Genomic DNA, 18,501 nt, shown 5'->3' with positions numbered 1-18,501 from the left:
GACTGGAGGTGAAGCAGCAACTTCACAACCCAAACGCAGCAGCTGGTCGACGACTGGAAGCTCACGCGAAGCTTCGGAGGCGAGCTCAATCAAAGCTCAGTTGAAGCAGAAGCTTCAGCAGCAGAAGAACAGAAGTTCTAGAAGAAAAGAAGAAGTAACAGTGCAGCAGCAGCCCTCGACCCCTTTATACCTGCGAAGAAGACAGCGAAGAAACTAGCCGTTGCGTCGCAACGGCTAGAACCCTGATCGGTCTGCAGACCGATCAGGGAAGAGATGGATCGTCACTGATCGGTCTGTGGACCGATCAGGCTCTGTCCTGATCGGTCCCCAGACCGATCCCAGCTCTCCCAGCTCTCTCACAGAGAATCGCACTCGTCTCCTGATCGGTCGTGGAGACCGATCAGGCATACACCTGATCGGTCCCTGGACCGATCAGGAGCTTCTTTCTTCACTTCTGATCGTCGCCTGATCGGTCTGTGGACCGATCAGGAACTCCACAGTATGCTACTGAGTGGAATCTGATCGGTCACCAGACCGATCAGGAAACACTGAGTATCACTGGATCGGTCTGCAGACCGATCCAACTCCTAGGTTTAGAGTGCCCTCTCTAACCTAGTTCGGAGAACGAGCTACCGAGCCCTCTCCGACTCCATATGCCAAGCTTCACTCACTTGGACTTCTCAACACCAGATGTCCGATCACCCTTGATCTATCTGGATTTTCCCTTGCCCGGCTTCACTCACCTGGCTTCACTCACCAGGATTTCCACACTGCCTAACATCCCAGTTAGGACTTTCTCAATGCCTGGCTTCACTTACCAGGACTTTCCAACTTCCTAACATCCCAGTTGGACTTTCCCACTGCCTGGCTTCACTCACCAGGACTTTCCAACTGCCTAACATCCCAGTTAGGACTTTCCCTCGTGCCAAGCTCCCTGCTTGGACTTTTCCCGTGCCAAGCTCCCTGCTTGGACTTCTCCAGTGCCAAGTCTCCATACTTGGACTTTTCGCGTGCCAAGCTCCCTGCTTGGACTTTTCCAGTGCCAAGTCTCCATACTTGGACTTTTCAGGTCAACCTTGACCTAGGGTTGCACCAATAATCTCCCAACCATCTATTCTTGTCTCACATCAAGAATAGAACTCTCTCACGAGTGTCAAACATCAACATGCAACTCAACTAGGTCAACCTTGACCTAAGGTTGCACCGACAATCTTCCCAAGTCAAACATCAAAATACAACTCGAGTCAAGTCACCTCGAGTCGGGTCAACCAGGTCAACCTTGACCTAAGGTTGCACCAACATTATACTCACTTGGTTCAGGACATGGTCTATGTGTCTTGTCCCCACTAGGCTGACTACGTCACACCTAGCCCAATTAATACTTCCTCATTCTATGGATTCAAATTACTTGTACATGTGTACAAGAGTCTCACACTCTTAACATGTGATACTTTGGCCAAAGACTTTGAGTAATAATCCTAACGAGTGGCCATAGTGTATACATCTTCTCGCAAGGAATGAAGAATCCTCTATGGGTTATCTAAATATCTTTGGGCATTTCAACTTATACCCAATCATCTCAGGTCCACACCTCAATGAAATGCTTTCTTAAGATGTCAAACTATAAGTCTCCATGACCAGCATGACTATACCCCAAGTCGAAGGAAACTTGTACTCATGTTGTAGTAAGAACTTCACAAACATATCTATATATATGTAGAGAACTATATGAAGTCTTACAGCGAGTCACTCCAATATACTAGTTACCATAACCAGCATCCACGTTTAACTCTCGACATCCAATGTCTCCAGCCAGTGAGAAAATAGCTGCTTGGCCAAACCAAGGAGTATAACCCATGTTAATCTTACAGAATTGATGATGTCCGAATGCATGAATTTGACGACTAGAGAAATTTCAATATATTTATAATTATACATGTAGAGATAATCACTAGTTGTCATCCAATCACAAATTCTCTCATGCTATGAATTATATTACAGGCATTCAGTAAATGAGTTTAAGATAATTAAATATATAATATACACTCAAATAGTGAATCTATATTTATCAAATAAATAGAAAAAATCATAAGACGATTGTCTTAGGACATCTCTCAAATTCTAACATTCACCTTGTTGAATATTCAATTGTCTAACCAACCTTGTAAGACACAACCCTTTCTTGGCTGCTTCAGCCATCATCATGGTTCGAGTCTCCCCCACCTCCTTTGTTATGGCTCCCCGTATGATGTCATCTTAATCATGACTTTGATACCACTTGTTGACCAATGGAATTCATATATTTTCACAATGGTATGATATTATCCACTTTAGTTCTAAGCTTTTCAGGATTTTTATTTAGATTCTACCCAAAAGATCTCATACTAATAAAGATATCTTCCATCTTATAACCCTATGATATTTTTTATGTATTTCTAATATGAGACTTTGATTATAATCTCAACACTAGTGCTAGCTAAAAATAATAATCTAGCCTACTCTCTAATACACTATTCCCACATTATTATCTTTTTTCTCCCAATCATATCAACCAATTGTATGAACAAGATAAGTATGTGTTGTAGTAGTTATGAAGCTGAAGCTGCTATAATATTATAGTAGCTATGATTTCGTAGTAACTACAACATGAATGCTGTTAAAGAAAACAAGCTAAGTCTATATTGTAGCAGCAATGATTTCATAGTTGTTACAACGTAAATATTGAACAAAACAAGTATGTGTTATAGCAGTTATAAAACCATGGTTGTTATAATATTATAGCAACTACGATTTCGTAGCTGTTACAATGTGAATGTTGCTTAACAGTTTAAATTTGTATGACACTATATTTAATGTATGTGGCAAGAGATAATAATATTGAATATTGTATTTAAGGACAACCTTATCATTTTACAAGTAGGTTGATGGGATGGGGTGTCCTTTAATAAAAAGAGACTCCACCTTGATGATTCTAAAAAAAATAAAAGGGTGCTCCTTGATTTTTGCCTAATTTTTTTTACCTTACCCTCTAAATGTAGGGATAATCTTAAATAACACTTATTATTAGAGAGGAGGGAAATTAAAATATGATAAATTAAATACAAAACTAAACAATCATTAGCAAATATGTGCTTGTGTGTTGAGATCAAAGTAATGATAGTATGCTGATATGGGTTATAATGGACGAACCCAGAATATAATGTGGTAGTCAAAGTTAAGGTGGTGGGGTAATCAGAGTCAAGATGATGTGGTAGTCCCATTAGAGAAGGGACAACATCCCTTCACGTGGCTCTGGTTAATTGCTAGGGTCAGTGTTAAGGTTCTTAAATTCAACCAGACCGAGTCATAATCTGTTCGGAAAGGGATAGTCGGTGCTTAAGCCGAGTGAGTAAAGGAATTTAGTATATTGAGGTGGTCAAGGTGGAGGCCAGTCGATCTCATGTGATGGCCAGAATGATCAACTCACTCTACAACAGATCTGTAGGACCGTTGCGGCCGGCTAGAAGGGGGGTTGGATAGCCTGCAAAAAATAAACAAAGACCCTTCCTGACTTTTCAAACTAACACTTGTAAAATAATAGCAAAGCAGTAAATCAAAAACATAAAGGAAGAGGCACGAGTATTTACTTGGTTACAACCGATGTGGTCGTTAATCCAAGGAAGATTAAGCACTAAAAACTCCTTCAGGCGAAGAAGACTCTTACAACGTTGACGCGCAGAAAACAGAAGCTTTAACTACAACTCTAAAGCACACAAGCGTTGGAATTACAAGTAATGAGTTCGTTGTCAAGCTTCTGGACCAAGGCTATATTTATAGCCTTGGTCGAGATGCCTGGAAGGGTTCCGGGCGTTCTGGGGGGATAAAATTTTATCCCCCAACGTTCAGAACGCATTAGACGCGTTCTGGTCAAATATGCTGGTCCGGGCGCCCGGAGGGGTTCCGGGCGCCCCGGACTGTTCCAGGTGCCCCGGACTGTTCCGGGCGCCCCGGACCAGTAAAGTCAACCTATGTTGACTTTTTCATCCGGGACCACTGCTCTGGTTCAGTTCGGTTCGGTCCGGGTCTTCTACTCCAGATCCGCTCACTTGGGTGATCTCTGCCATCCGGAAAAGGGCCCACCCGAACCCAACTTCCAGTCTTCTCGAGCAGCCTTCCGCTCCGGCTTCTCGTCCCTCGGAATCGCTGCGTGTTTCCTTCTCGTCCACCAGCGTACTCATCCGCAGTCTTCGTCCCTCGGTCGCACCCCGTGCAGATCTTCTCACTAGCTGCGTCTCTTGCTCCCCGAGCAATCTTCCGCTCCGGCTTTCGTCCCTCGGAACCACCGCACGCTTCCTTCTCATCCACCGGGGTACTCTTCCGCAGCACCTCGTCCCTCGGACGCACCGCGTGCCATCCTTCTCGCTAGCTGTGTCTTCCGCTCGAGTACCTGTGCTCCTAAGCACCTGCACACTTAGACACAAGGTTAGAAACACACAGGACCTAACTTAACTTGTTGATCACACTAAAACAACCTTGGGGTTCCAACAAGATCAACCATAAGTATGATCAAGGGGAGAGCTAAACTCCTTACTTCATATGAATCCTAATATACTCTCCCGAGTGACCTTGATTGCCAGTCGCCCTAATTGATTTTAGAGGATAGTGTGCTTGTGTGTATCTGTTCGACCACAAAGGTATACAAGCATTAGATGCCCCAGCCATACAAACAATTGATTAGGCAAAGATAGGATGTGGCTCGATTTGGTATACTAGCCGAATCTCTCAAAGTGTTGGCGTGTTTCTCTTAATGGCCCATTATATGCCCGGTCGAGTAAAATGACGAACGGACCCAAAATGTTTACTATCACATTATTACTCAAATGGAATTCTAGCAAAGTATAGATTATCATAGGGATTTCCATAAGCATGAAGGCTGCATTATATTTCTTGAACGAATTTCTAACATGATCAAGATGCTACATCATTCTCCAAACAAATATCTCAGGGTGGTGCAGAATATAGTCGAGTGGCTTAATGACTGAAGCATGTATAAAGCGATCAACCTTAATGGCTGGTCTAGATACATGCAATACAATATACAATAGGGCATATTATGCAAAATGCAACATATAACATTCCAATTAAGCGACCGACTTAAGGACTAGCTTGAATATATTCAACAAACAACATTCCAATCAGGCAACCAGCTTAAGGACCGACTAGGATATATTTAATAGACAATATTCCAATCAGGCGGTCGGCTTAAGAATCGGCCAGGATACATTCAACAAACAACATCCTAACCAGGTGTCAGAGAATATTCTTCTAGAGCCTTCTAGGATTTCAAATGGCTTACAATCCTCTTGCTGTTATATTGAAAGAAAACAAACTTACTGGCCCCAATTACATTGATTGGAAATGAAACTTGGATATTATCTTAACTGCTGGATGTTACAAGTTCGTACTTTTTGAGATCTGTCCAAGCCTGCCTAATAGCGATTCTAGTGAAGAGGAGATTAAGTATCATAAAAAATGGGTCAGGGCAGATGAGATGACGCGGTGTTACATTTTGGCTTCTATGTCAAATGTGCTGCAACATCAACATCAGGTCATGCCTACCACTTATGACATGATGCACAATCTCAAGGAACTCTTCGGACATCAGAATCGGACTGCTAGGCAAGAGGCTATGAGAAACTTGATGACGACAACCATAACTGAGGGGACACTCGTAAGGAATCATATCCTCAAAATAATGACTCTTTTGAATGAGATGGAAGTCCTTGGAGCAGAAATCGATGGAGAACCCCAGGTCGATATCATTCTCCAAACGCTGCCTAAAAGTTTTGAGTAATTCTGCCTGAACTACAACATGAACAAAAGGATTTATTCATTGGCGGAACTTCTGACAGAACTTCAAGCAGCAGAAGAGCTATTTCGTCAAAGTTCTCAAATTCACATTGCTGAAAATATTTCTGCTTCTAAGCCGAAAGGCAGAAAGAAGAAAAAGAAACAAGTTGGTTCAGCAAATAAAGTGAATCGATCTCTAGGGACTGAGCCATATGCAGGTGTGAAGAAGTTGAAGGGAAAGTGCTTCACATGCAAGCAGTCTGGACATTGAAAAGTGGGTTGTCCTCGCAGAAAGGAGAACAATAAAGGTATATCTTATTCTCTAGTGGTTTAAACATGTTTAGTGTTGTTATCTACTGGTACCTGGTGTGTAGATATGGGAGCCACTGATCATGTCTGTAATTCATTGCAAGGGTTCCAGGAAACTCAACGAGTACATGAAGGGGAGATTACCGTCTACATGGGCAATCTTACAAAAGTAGCGATTGTTGCAGTGAGAGATGTTTATTTATCTTTTGATAGAAATAAAACATTGATTTTGAGAAATTATCTTTATGTACCATGTTTTAGAAAGAACTTGATTTCAGTTTCTAAACTATTTATGGATGGATATTCTGTTTCTTTTGATGACAAAGTAGTTGTCAAGAAAAATAGGATAGTTATCTATTATGGTACATTGGTTGACAATTTATATATTCTAAATCCAATAACTCCCACGATACAACAAATGAAAATTAATAACACATCTTCTAATTCTAATAAGAGAAAGCAACCTTCAGAAATAAACCAAACATATCTTTGACATCTAAGGTTTGGTCATATTAACTTGAGTAGGATTCAAAGGCTAATAGCCGATGGACCTTTAGGTTCATTAGTGGTGGAAAATTTTCCAACCTGTAAATCTTGCTTGGAAGGAAAAATGACCAAGAGACCTTTTAAGGCCAAGTGGTATAGAGCCAAAGATGTGTTGGAATTGGTTCATTCTGATTTGTGTGGACCTATGACTATCCAGGCAAGAGGTGATTTCGAATATTTTGTTTCTTTTATAGACGACTATTTGAGATATGGGTACATTTACTTGATGTGCCGTAAGTTTGTGTTGGGTTTTTCGGGCCGCGAAAACCGCTTTTCCACGTCGCGGAAACCCCGAGTTACCCAAAGCCATGGATCTCGTGCAAAGATTCGTAAACAAAACTTTTCGAAAAACCTTTTTATTGTACGAGTTTGTAAAAACTTTAGATCTACACTAAAGTTAAGATCATTACCCTTGTAGCGAAGCCTTTCGCGTTCCCGCTCGTCCAAGAAGTTGCCGGATCTCTAGACCGTCAAGCGTCGGTCCTCTAGAAGTATCCACACGAACAATTCTTGATGGAGAAAACCTAAACAAAGGTGTGCTAGCACCTTGATAGGTCACGGCAAGGAAGAGGAGGGAGAGCAAGGGGAGAACCCAAGGAAGGAGAAGGAGTTACACCACTTGAATGGAAAAATGAATTCCCACACCAACACAAAGTGGTCGGCCACTCTCAAAAAACTCACAAATTAATTGCATTAATTGCAATTAATATGAAGCCATTAAGAAAATGGATTTGTAACTTCCATGAGGTGGCACCCATGATGATGTGGAACATCATTATTGGTCCACCTAATGCCAACTCACCAATGAGGTGGCAAAAGGTCAATTCAAAATTGACCTTTGGTCTTCCTTCTCAAGTCAAGTCAAACTTAACTCAATCTCTACCATGGTTGATCTAATCTAACCATTTGATTCGAGCCAACTTAATATAATGAATCTAATTCATTAAATTAAATTGATTCAATGAGTCAAAATCTAAATTAGACTCATTGAACACATGAATCAACTTGAGTCGAACTCAAGTTAGCCCAATTAGGATTACTCTTAATCCAATTTGATTCATCAAATGAATCTAATCCTCTTGGTTCATCATATGAACCTAATCTCCATCTAATTGTCCTAAGTGTGTGACCCTATAGGTTCTTGTAACGTTGGCAATGCCCTAAACCCATTTAGGAGCATAAGTAATGAGCGGTATCTAGCAACACATCATTACTACCCAAGTTACAAGAATGTCGAGATCCGACATCACCTTGTGACTACTAATTGTGACTCCTCACAATATATGAGACATTGTCCTTCTATCCTAGACATCTAGATTGATCAATATGAGGCATAGACCGTGTCATCCTCTAATCAATCTAAATCTTGAACTCCAAGTAGACTCACTCGATCAAATGAGCTCAACATCTAATGTTGACTCATTTGGGCATGGCCATGCACTTAGTGGTCTCACTCTATCAAGAATACCGATGTCGCTCCCGTCATATGGGAGGGATAGATCCCATCTACATCACTCACATCCCTCTACATAATTCGTTATATACCCAGTAATCGCCTTTATAGTCCACCCAGTTACGGGTGACGTTTGACGAAACCAAAGTACATAACTCCTTATGTAGGGATCCATGGTGACTTCAGGTCTAAGGACTAATAGTCATACTAATAGCCACATGAGAAAGTATATGACACTCATATAACGATCCATGATACTTTCTCATGGCGGGTCATTCAGTATACATTCTCTAATGCATACCCATGTGTCAGCTTGATATCTCTATATCCATGACTTGTGAGATCAAGTCATCGAGCTAACCTACATGCTAGTCTTATTGTATTAACATTGTCCCTGAATGTTAATACTCGACTAGGAATGATTTAGAGTAGTGTTCCCTATATCATCTCACTATCGATTCAACCAATCGATTGATATAGGTAAGAACCTTCTACTCAAGGACGCTATTATACTTAGTCTATTTGGCACTAATATAAATAAGTATAATAACCAAACAAATGCCTTTATTAATATACAAGAATATGATACAATGAGTCCATACAATCATCAAATGATTGGCTCTAAGACTCTAACTAACAGTTTGAGTGTTTTGATACGTTCAAAGAATACAAGGCTGATGTGGAGAAACGTTATGGTAAAGGTATCAAGACACTACGGTCTGATCGTGGTGGCGAGTACTGTAACGACTCGACCCCTCGTCCCCTTGGACGGCCCAACTGGCAGCCCATTTGGCGGTCCCTTGGGCGGCCCCACTGGCGACCTTATGTCGTCAACCGATGACCATCGGGCGTGTGTCGTTACTCACAAGGTCTTTCCACCCCTGGCTAGTGGATTTTTGTCTTCCCCAGGATTCGAACTCTAGACCTCCAGGATAAATACTAGAGTTTATGAATCCTGTTAGCCAAGTGAGCGACTTTAAGTGTCACGCCCCAGAGGAGTCCCTGCCAGAGGAAATTCTAGTAGCATCTCCCTTGTACGGGTGACAATCTGAACCATTTCTACAGACACAATATACCTTAGCCACAGGCGGCTGGAATATACACACAACCATGCAGTTTATATGCAGCTTATTACTCAGCTAATACAATAAAAACACAACCACGCAGTTATATGTAAATCTAACAACCCTCTCGGCTGTACCAAAACCAAACACAGCGGAAATACAATGGGCAACACATATAAATTAAAAACGAAGACTGCTAGTCGGCTAGGCTTACACCACACAACAAAACAACGCTCCAAAAATAAAATCAGAACACAAAGCTAAATACACAAATTTCATATACCAAAATAAAAGTAAACAAAAGCGGAGACAGGTCTTCTGATATGACATGGAGACCGACAGACAGGATACTCCAAGCGACTCCATAAACAACCTGGTACCTGAAAAAGATAGTGTCCATGGGAGTGAGTTCAACAACTCAGCAGATACCTAGTTGACATGTATAGTAAATTATAATAAATAGTAATAACTATGGAGTACAATCTCCTAGATAAAAGTTGGAAATGCATAATAGAAAAGGCTGAAGAGAACTGTACTCACCAGGGCCTCCTATCAGAATAGTCAGGTCGTCAGACCAAGAGTATCATAAATCCTGTATGCATGTCAAACATATGCATCCATCCAAATGCAGCAAATAAGTGCAGCAAACACAAGCAATAAATGCAAATAATGCATATGATGCCAATAACATGTCCTGGTCACCCCTGACGTCAGTCAGCCATCTCACACACGATGGTGAGACCGAGTGGGTAGGGTTGTGACAACCGTGCACTCTGCCATCACTGCTCCTGATGAGTGACCGAGTGGACGGGATGCTGTCGGAGTACACCTATCCTCCTACCCCAAATCATAAGTGGGGGAGCTCAATGCTCTCATCTCTCTGAGACAATCCAGAAAAGGGATCCCTGCCGGCTACTACGCTGCGTCACACTACCCATGAGCGGACCAACGGAGCCAAACAGAACAAATTTGTCATACCGGCTACCACGCTGCATCACCACTACCCAGCGGAGCCTAACAGAGCAACTTGTCTGTCGGCTACCACGCTGCGTCACCACTCCCCAAGAGTGAACCAGCGGAGCCTAACAGAGTATAGCTACTACATACCCTGCCTGATATACCACTGACCCATGAGTGGTGGTGTGTGTAGATCCATGTAACTGACGATGTGCTCAACAATAATGGAACCAAATAAAATGTTAATTTAAATTAATTTTAACTTAGCTAAAATTAATTTAAAAGTTTTGTAACAACTATTCGATGATTCACTAAATGTGGAATGTTCCTTAGATTTTTTGCCAAATAAAATCACTTTCTTTTGCTAAAAAACTCTTGTAGCCCCTGATTGGATACTTAACCTTGCATGTCAATAGAGAGAATCTCATTGCTAAGGCCAAAGGAGAAAACAAAAAAGAGAGAGCCAGCCGTTTCAGACTGGGATGAATATATTCTTCAGTGAGAAAAGAACCATATTCAAAGTTCTTCAACCTTTAACTGATTCACTTAAAAAATAAAAAAATAGTTCTCTTGACATTCTAATGATGATTCTATGGATATGAAAGAAAGTAAATACAAGTTTATAGGCGCAATGCATATGCTGGGATAAACTATGCCGGTGTTAGTTTATAGAAATCAATCCCTGATTATTATATAAGAAATATCATAAGCTCATTGTTTATGCTATACCTTGAAACAACTGATTCACTTACAAAGACTCATTGGATGTGGTTTTCTGAAAGTAAAGGCATCAGATTCTTTTCCGAAAGCAAGGAATAAATTTATCTCACCTTTAGGTATTTAACAGTCACTTGATTATAGGATTTATCTTTCTTCATGTAATTTAAGGATGGTCTATGAAAAATAACTAAGGTCAATGTAATCATCTTTTACTATAACGGTGACAGAGGGAATTTGATAATGTCTATAGTTGGAATTTGATAATGCTCATGGTCTCATATTTAATAATTTCAGCAGTATATTTTACAGACTTTGTGGACAGAATTTCACAGTTTCATCCACTGCAACTCTGCAAGTGCAAGCATCACAAGGCAAATGTCTAAAATTCCATTTGCATTGGGCACTTGAGTTTGACTTGGGACACACACTGACTGATGACTGAACTAGCTAGGTAGTTGACTTGGGACTGAACTAGATGGTGGAGGAAAGGATGGAGTCCCAGTCGATCTCCCATGAAGGGTACTTGCGCAGTTTTAAGCTCTCCGATTCGTCCCACGGCACCTCCGTGAAGTCCAGGTGCTGCATCTCCAGCAGGGGTGGCGCCGGCGAACCCAACTCCTCTTCCCACTCCGATGAGCTATCTCCTTTGTGGTCCTCGAATCCCAAGCAGTAAGGTTCTTCCTTTGATGATGCTGCTGCTGCATCTTCGTCCGCCGCCACCGGCAGAGCTGAACCGTCGGTGTAGGGGACGTCCGTTGTCGTTCCCTGTTTTGGTGAATTGGCCAAGCTCTGGCAAATGGCTTGCAGCTTGGCGTCGACGACGGAGTGGAGGGAACCGTTGCAGGTGGTGGAGTGCCTGAGGTCGGGGAAGTTGAGGTGGGCGAAGTCGCCGCGAAGCCTGTGGGCCGCCTGGTCGTACGCCAGCGCGGCCTCCTCGGCGGAATCGAAGGTGCCGAGCCAAAGGCGGGTCCGGTTCTTGGGCAGCCGGATCTCGGCCACCCACTTCCCCCAGTGGCGCTGCCGTACCCCTCGGTAGAGCTTCGCGGACTTCGCCGGAAGTGGCGAGCCGGCGTGCTTCATCCTCTGGGGCCTCGGTGCGAGCACGAAGCTCTGCTGCTGTTGGAGCTGGATTTGAGCTTGGATATGCTGGATTTGGGAAGAGCTAAGATGGGTGAGCCCGGTGGCGCCGGTGAAGCCCATGTCGTCCAAGCTGACGAAGCTTTGGTGAACCACGCCGGAGCTCGCCATCGGCGAATAGGAGGCATCCAAGGTGTGATTTTGATGAGGATACAGATGAAAGATTGGATTTTGACGAGCGGAAGAAGAGGGTAAGGTTGACGGGAAGGAGGAGTCGGAGGAAGCGCCGACGACGTTAGCGGAGGAAGAGGAAGCAGCAGCAGTAGCACTTGTTATAACTGGTTCGAGTCCTTTCATGAGTTCCTCTCTAAAAGCGTCAACAGAGAAGACAGGCGTGCTATTGAACATATCTATAGCCGCCGCCATGAAATCTAAGCAAAATCTAAAAGCTCCTCAAATCCAAAACCAAAGAGAAAGATGGGAGTCTCCAACCTTGTTCTTAAGCAAAATCAAAGAACAGAGTATGAAGAACATTCAATCTAGCCACCAAGGAACAACCGGAAGGGCATCAGAAAAACGAGAACCCTCTACCTTTTGGTTGATCAAAAAGAAAAGAAATAGTTGCCTAAAAAAAAAGGGTAAAAGAGGCCTCAAAAATGAGATTTTTGTGGACTTTTCTTGCTCTTGCGAGAAAACAGAGGAGCACGTTAGGGGAAGCAAAGGCGGACTAGGAGTTTACAAGTGACCTTGAGTAATTTCGCACTGGGGCCGCTCAGCCTCGCCGGAAGAGGAGGAAGAGGAGGCGGTGGTGGTTTTGGCTTTGCTCTTGGGAAACCAGAACGTATCGTGACGTTTTTATAGGCGGCTGAATGGAGCTTTTGGCTTGTTAATCCCGTGACTAGTCTTCTTATTCACCGTAGATTGCTTTGGAATCCATCGGTTAGAAAAGAGTCGGTCCATCCTCTCCTCTGCTGAGACACGCGATGACGTCGAATTTAGTGGAAAATGCCGAGCGAATTTAGTGGAAAATTCGGCGAATTGTGGTCTGAAGTATCCATAAGTTTAAAAAAAAAAAATAGCAAAGCATTGATTCGGTGTCTACTGTATTTTCAACATATTTTATAGTGTAATTAAATAGCAAAAATACTTTTATACTCGAGTATGATGGAGATTTAGGTGATTGAGTATTTAATTATTAATTTTAAAAATAATTAGTCGATCTTATAAAATTTTTCTATTAATTATTAAAATAAATTTAGAAGTGTGAATGATTCCTCGATGTAGCCAATGTTTTATGATTATCTTTCCGCTTAGAAAATTAATTTGACAGTGTACCGTAATTACAAATTGACCTGTAAATATCTAGTTAATTATGAAAACATTTTACTTTATCGCCAAATTGAGTCAATTTGATGGGGATGATTTTTATATCCATTGAGAAGAATCTTCTCCTTGTCGATGATGTTGATGTGTGTGGATGTAGTTTACCTGTCAATCTTTCAAATTGATGGTTGTGAATTTCCATGAATCATTACTTTAATATTGGATCGGATCAGTTGATTCAATTGTATTGTATGTATTGAGTTTCAAATGCACAATTCTTAAGAACCAATCTATATACTTGAGATGATTTGATAGTTTTGAAGCATGTTAAATCTTCTTGTTGGCGTTTGGTTTGTAAGTTAGTTGTTTATATCTCCAGATTTATCATTCACTAAAGGAAAAAACTCTAACAGTATATAGTATATGATAGTTGAGAATTAAATCGTAAAGACTTGAGAGATTACACAAGCGCCCACCGTAGCGGTTTAGAGGGGACATTGACTCGTGCACCAGTTGAAATGTATTGAATATCCCAAGGTCATGCATATGAAATCGGTTGAGATCCATACGATCATGGACTAAAGATGATCCAACGTATCTAATATTAAAATTGGATGATCCATGGTGGTAAAAGGTAAATACATTTGTCTCCAGCGTCTTCATCAATCTATCTTAGGGTCAACACGGAGGAGGTAAATCACGGACGGTTAAAATTGGATGGTCCAGATCATTAGAATTATGAGGTTCATGATCACTTGAACTAAGACTACTATTAAAATTTGGAAGCTCTCTCCATCCTGATTGAAACTGTATCAATCAATTATAGGGAAAAGTCAAAGAAGTTCAATGGACTAAACTTCAAGAGTTGAAAGTAGAAGATGTTTTTCTACTTGACCACACTCAATCTGGCTCGGTTCTTGACTGATGACGCTCCCAAGCGTGCTGAGGATATTGATGCGCAAACCATCAGTACAATAGATGCATGGACTCATTCTGAGTTCTTTTGCCGAAACTACATCCTCAACTGTCTTGCCAACTCACTGTACACTGTGTATAGAATGAAGAGAACAATTAAGGAGTTGTGGGAGTCCCTGGATAAGAAATACAATACGGAGGATGTAGGGGCCAAGAAGTTCATCATGGGTCGATTCCTAGACTACAGAATAGTTGACTCCAAGATAGTGATCAGCCAAGTCCAAGAGCTTCAGATGTTGCACAAGATTCACTCAAAAACAATGGTTCTGAGTGAAAGTTTCTAGGTGACTGCTATCATTGAGAAACTGCTCCTGGCTAGAAGAACTTCAAGAACTACCTGAAGCATAAGCATAAGAAGATGAATGTGGAGAAACTCATTATTAGACTTCGCATCGAAGAAGACAACAAGAGTTCAAAGATAAAGTTGTTCTCTCAGGCTACTATGAAAGTCAATGTGGTCAAGCATCGTTAAAGCTCGAAACGGAAGAACCCCAAATCTTCCAAGATGGGACTTAGAGGAGGCATTAGCAAGAAGAAGTTCTCTGGGAAGTGCTTCAACTGTGACCGAGTGGTTCACAAATCTTCGGAGTACAGAAAGCCGAAGAAGAAGCAGGAGGCAAACCTGAACGAGGGACCAGAAATGGATGACCTCTGTGTCGTGGTCTCTAAATTGAACTTGGTGGGTTCAAACTTGCGGTAATGGTGGATCAATACTAGAGCCACCAGACATATTTGCTGCAACAAAGAGCTGCTCTACAACTTCGAAGAAGTCAATGGAGATAAATTGTTCATGAGGAACTCAACAACCTCAGACATCATGGGCCAAGGAAAAGTGGTACTGAAGATGACCTTGGGCAAGTACATTACTCTGAATAATGTGTTGTATGTTCTGGAGATTCGGAAGAATCTAGTATCTGGATCACTGTTAAGTAAGCATGGCGACTTTCGCATTGTCTTTGAGTGAGACAAGGTTGTACTTTCTAAGAATGGAATGTTTGTAGGAAGGGGCTAGTATCTGATGGGCTATACAAGCTCAATGTAATGGTCATTAGGTTTAAGATAAATAAAAATGGAATCTCTTCCACTTATATGCTTGAGTCTTTGTGTTTATGGCATGGTAGACTAGGACATGTTAACTATGATGTGTTGCGTAAATTAATAAACATATAAAGTATACCTACATTTCACCTTGACCCAAAACACAAGTATGAGATTTGTGTTGAAGCGAAAATGTTGGTCATCCTTTCAACATATTCAAAGAAGTAACGAACCACTTTGTTAGTGCAGGTTGCACTAATAATCTGGTTTGATGTATGATAAATAGATTAAAGTTAGATGTGGTATTTGTCTAACCTTTCTACCAAGTGTGCAGAAGTTGATTGGTCTAAATGACCAGCTACCAGGCTGAAATCCAGCTAGATCCGCGGGACCCGATAGCTAGTGGGAAGTCCAGATAGATCTGCGAAACTCGATATCTAGCGGGAAGTTCAGTTGGGTTTGTGGACCTAACAAATGACGGGAAGACCTGGTGGGTCCAAGGCAAGTCAATTGCGACTGTAGTTGGTAAATAGAGATAAGAAACTAGAGGAGAGATCCAGTGAGGAGGTATTCCCCGTTACATGAATTGTAGGCGTCGGTCCAACTTAGGTCTATTTGGGAAACCAAAGTTAAGACCTTGACTAGATCCTAGCCTCGAGGAGATAGGATCTAATTATTACTACTGTTTTATTATATTGTGCTAACTCTGTTTTGCAGGATAAATATATTTTCTATTACCTAGACTAACCTTTTTTTACAGGGAAGAAGCTGCTGAAGAAAAGGAGAGTCCGAGCGCCCGGAGTCCGGGAGCCTAGATCAGGCTTGCCCGGGCGAGAGCCACGAGCACCCAGGTGGTCCGAGCGCCCGGAGACGGTCCAGACACCTGGACCCAAAAAATTATTCAAAAGCTAATGTGGAGCATGTCAACTGGCCGAGCCACTTGGTCCAGGCGCCCGGAGGGGTTCCAGGCACTCGGAATGGGCCTATATAAAGTCCTTCGACCATAAATTTCATAACAACAACTGCTACGACTTTCACTCTTGCTTGGTGCTCCGTAAGAGCTCCTGCGACGCTGTGATGCTCCTCCGACGCTGTAATGCTCCTCCGACAATCGGCGATCAAGATTTTCTAACTTTCTCTATTGTTGGTAACATTATTTGTTAATTCTTGTAATTAACTTTTGAAATCATTCAAGCTATATATTAGTGGATTGCCCAACGAAAGCACTCAATGAGTGTGGCCTTGGAGTAAGAGTTGTCGAAGGCTTCGAACTAAGTAAAACTTAGCTTTATTAGTGTTGTCTTTAATGTTGGAGCAATCCTAATGGTCCGTGCGACCGTGTGTTTTGGTGTTTGGGCAAAGGGTTTAAGTTAGGTTCACTCTTGTATTTGATATATGCATTTAAGTTGTGCAGGCTTGCAAGATACACATATGACTCAGGCTGATGGCTTCGGGTCTTGTGAAGGATGGAGCATCCGAGGGACCATGGACAAGGCAGCAAGGACAAGGGCCGAGGGAAGCGATTTTGAGGCATATACGAAAGATGACATTAGGACGAGTTGCGGGCTTGGGTGCATCAGAGGGATTGTTGGAGTGTATACTGAAAGCCTAAGCTTTTGTAAACATTTATTTTGAATAAAGAATCATATTTGGTCAAATTGTCTATATTTAGTTGTAGTTGTTCAATTAATTTATATTGTAGATAACATAGTATGTGGTGCTACATACAGAAGATGATATTATCAGTACCTTATAAATTATAAACAGTAGCTCACGACCAAAATGGAAAGGAACAAACCATTGGAAGGTCGTAGTGTAATTAGGAATTAGTTTATCTTGACTATATAATTACACTAGTACACTTAGAGTGTATTAAGTAGGACCATTTGAGGTTGTTTCTTTTATACTGACTTTATAAAGGAACAAATACCTCAGTTATTATGGAAGTGTGTGCTCTTAATCCTAATATAATAATAAACACATATATTTGATATTTATTTCTTTAATTTATCAATGGGTGAGATTTAGTTCGATAAATCAATAAGCTCGATAAGTTGGGAAATGATATTACTTATAGTGTCTGTTGTTGATTATAGAAGGAAACTGTGTCCTAGTAATCTAGGTTGATAATGTCCCCAAGATGAGCTCATAAAGATTGTCATGTTAAACCCTGCAGGTGGACTTAGTCCGACATGACGATGAGGTTGAGTGGTACTATTCTTGGATAAAGATATTAATTAAATGAGTTGTCAGTAACTCACTTAATTAGTGGACATTTGACATCTTAAACACAGGGAGATTAACACACTCATAATAAGAAGGAGCCCAAAAATGTAATTTGGGATTGGTACGGTAGTTCAATAATAGTTCTCTAGTGGAATGAATTATTATTGATAAAATTAAGTTGTGTGTTCGGGGCGAACACGGGATGCTTAATTTTATCGGGAGACCAAAACCAATTCCTCCTCTCGGTTCCTATCGTAGCCTCTTATTTATAGAGTACTATACCCACCTATACCCACCTTCTATACCCACCTAAGGGGGGTCGGCCAAGCTAGCTTGGGAATCAAGCTAGGGCCGGCCTAAGCTTGGTTTATGGGTGGCCGGTCCTAGCTTGAACCCAAGCTAGAGGGGGCCGGCCATAATGAAATTAAAAAGAATTTTAATTTTAATTTTTATTATGTGGAAGATATGATTTATTAAAGAGAATTAAAATTAAAATATCTCTCTTAAAAGGGTCTACAAAAGATTAAAGAAAGAGATTAGATCTCTTTCCTTATTTGTAGATTGGAAAGATATTTTATTTTCTCTGTGAAAATTATTCACATGTTAAAAATTAAAATTATAGAAATTTCTTTTTATCAACCATGAAGGGATTTTTGAAGAGAAATATTATTTTTAAAATTTTCGGAAACAAATTAGGAAGTTTTAATTTGTTGATTGAAACTTGTCTAATTTGTCTCTCTATGATGTGGCCGGCCATTATAAGTTTAATTGGGAAATTTTATTTTTCTCAATTAATTCATGTCAAGGAAAATTAAGGAAATTTTATTGTAATTAAATTTCCTAATTTGCCAAAGACAAGGAATATAAAAGAAGGGGTGAGGGTGCCTTCAAGGGGGACAACCTCTATTATTCTCTCCCTCTTTTCCTTGGTGTTGTGGCCAGCCAACCTTTCTCCCTCTCTTCCTTTTTGTGGTGGCTGAATCC

At 41.2% G+C, this 18,501-nt stretch overlaps 1 protein-coding gene across 1 annotated transcript; it reads right to left on the bottom strand.

The window, feature by feature from the left end:
* Positions 1–11,134: 11,134 nt before the first annotated feature.
* LOC122028171 (ethylene-responsive transcription factor RAP2-13-like) lies at positions 11,135–12,777 on the bottom strand. The gene has a single exon (XM_042587203.1). It carries the CDS (start codon positions 12,379–12,381, stop codon positions 11,350–11,352), a length of 1,032 nt encoding a protein of 343 aa, XP_042443137.1. The 5' UTR covers positions 12,382–12,777; the 3' UTR covers positions 11,135–11,349.
* Between the last annotated feature and the right edge of the window lie 5,724 nt (positions 12,778–18,501).

The sequence above is a fragment of the Zingiber officinale genome, chromosome 10A (assembly GCF_018446385.1).
Source record: "Zingiber officinale cultivar Zhangliang chromosome 10A, Zo_v1.1, whole genome shotgun sequence".
Lineage (NCBI taxonomy): Eukaryota > Viridiplantae > Streptophyta > Magnoliopsida > Zingiberales > Zingiberaceae > Zingiber > Zingiber officinale.
This window is presented reverse-complemented; position numbering and strand designations above follow the sequence as displayed.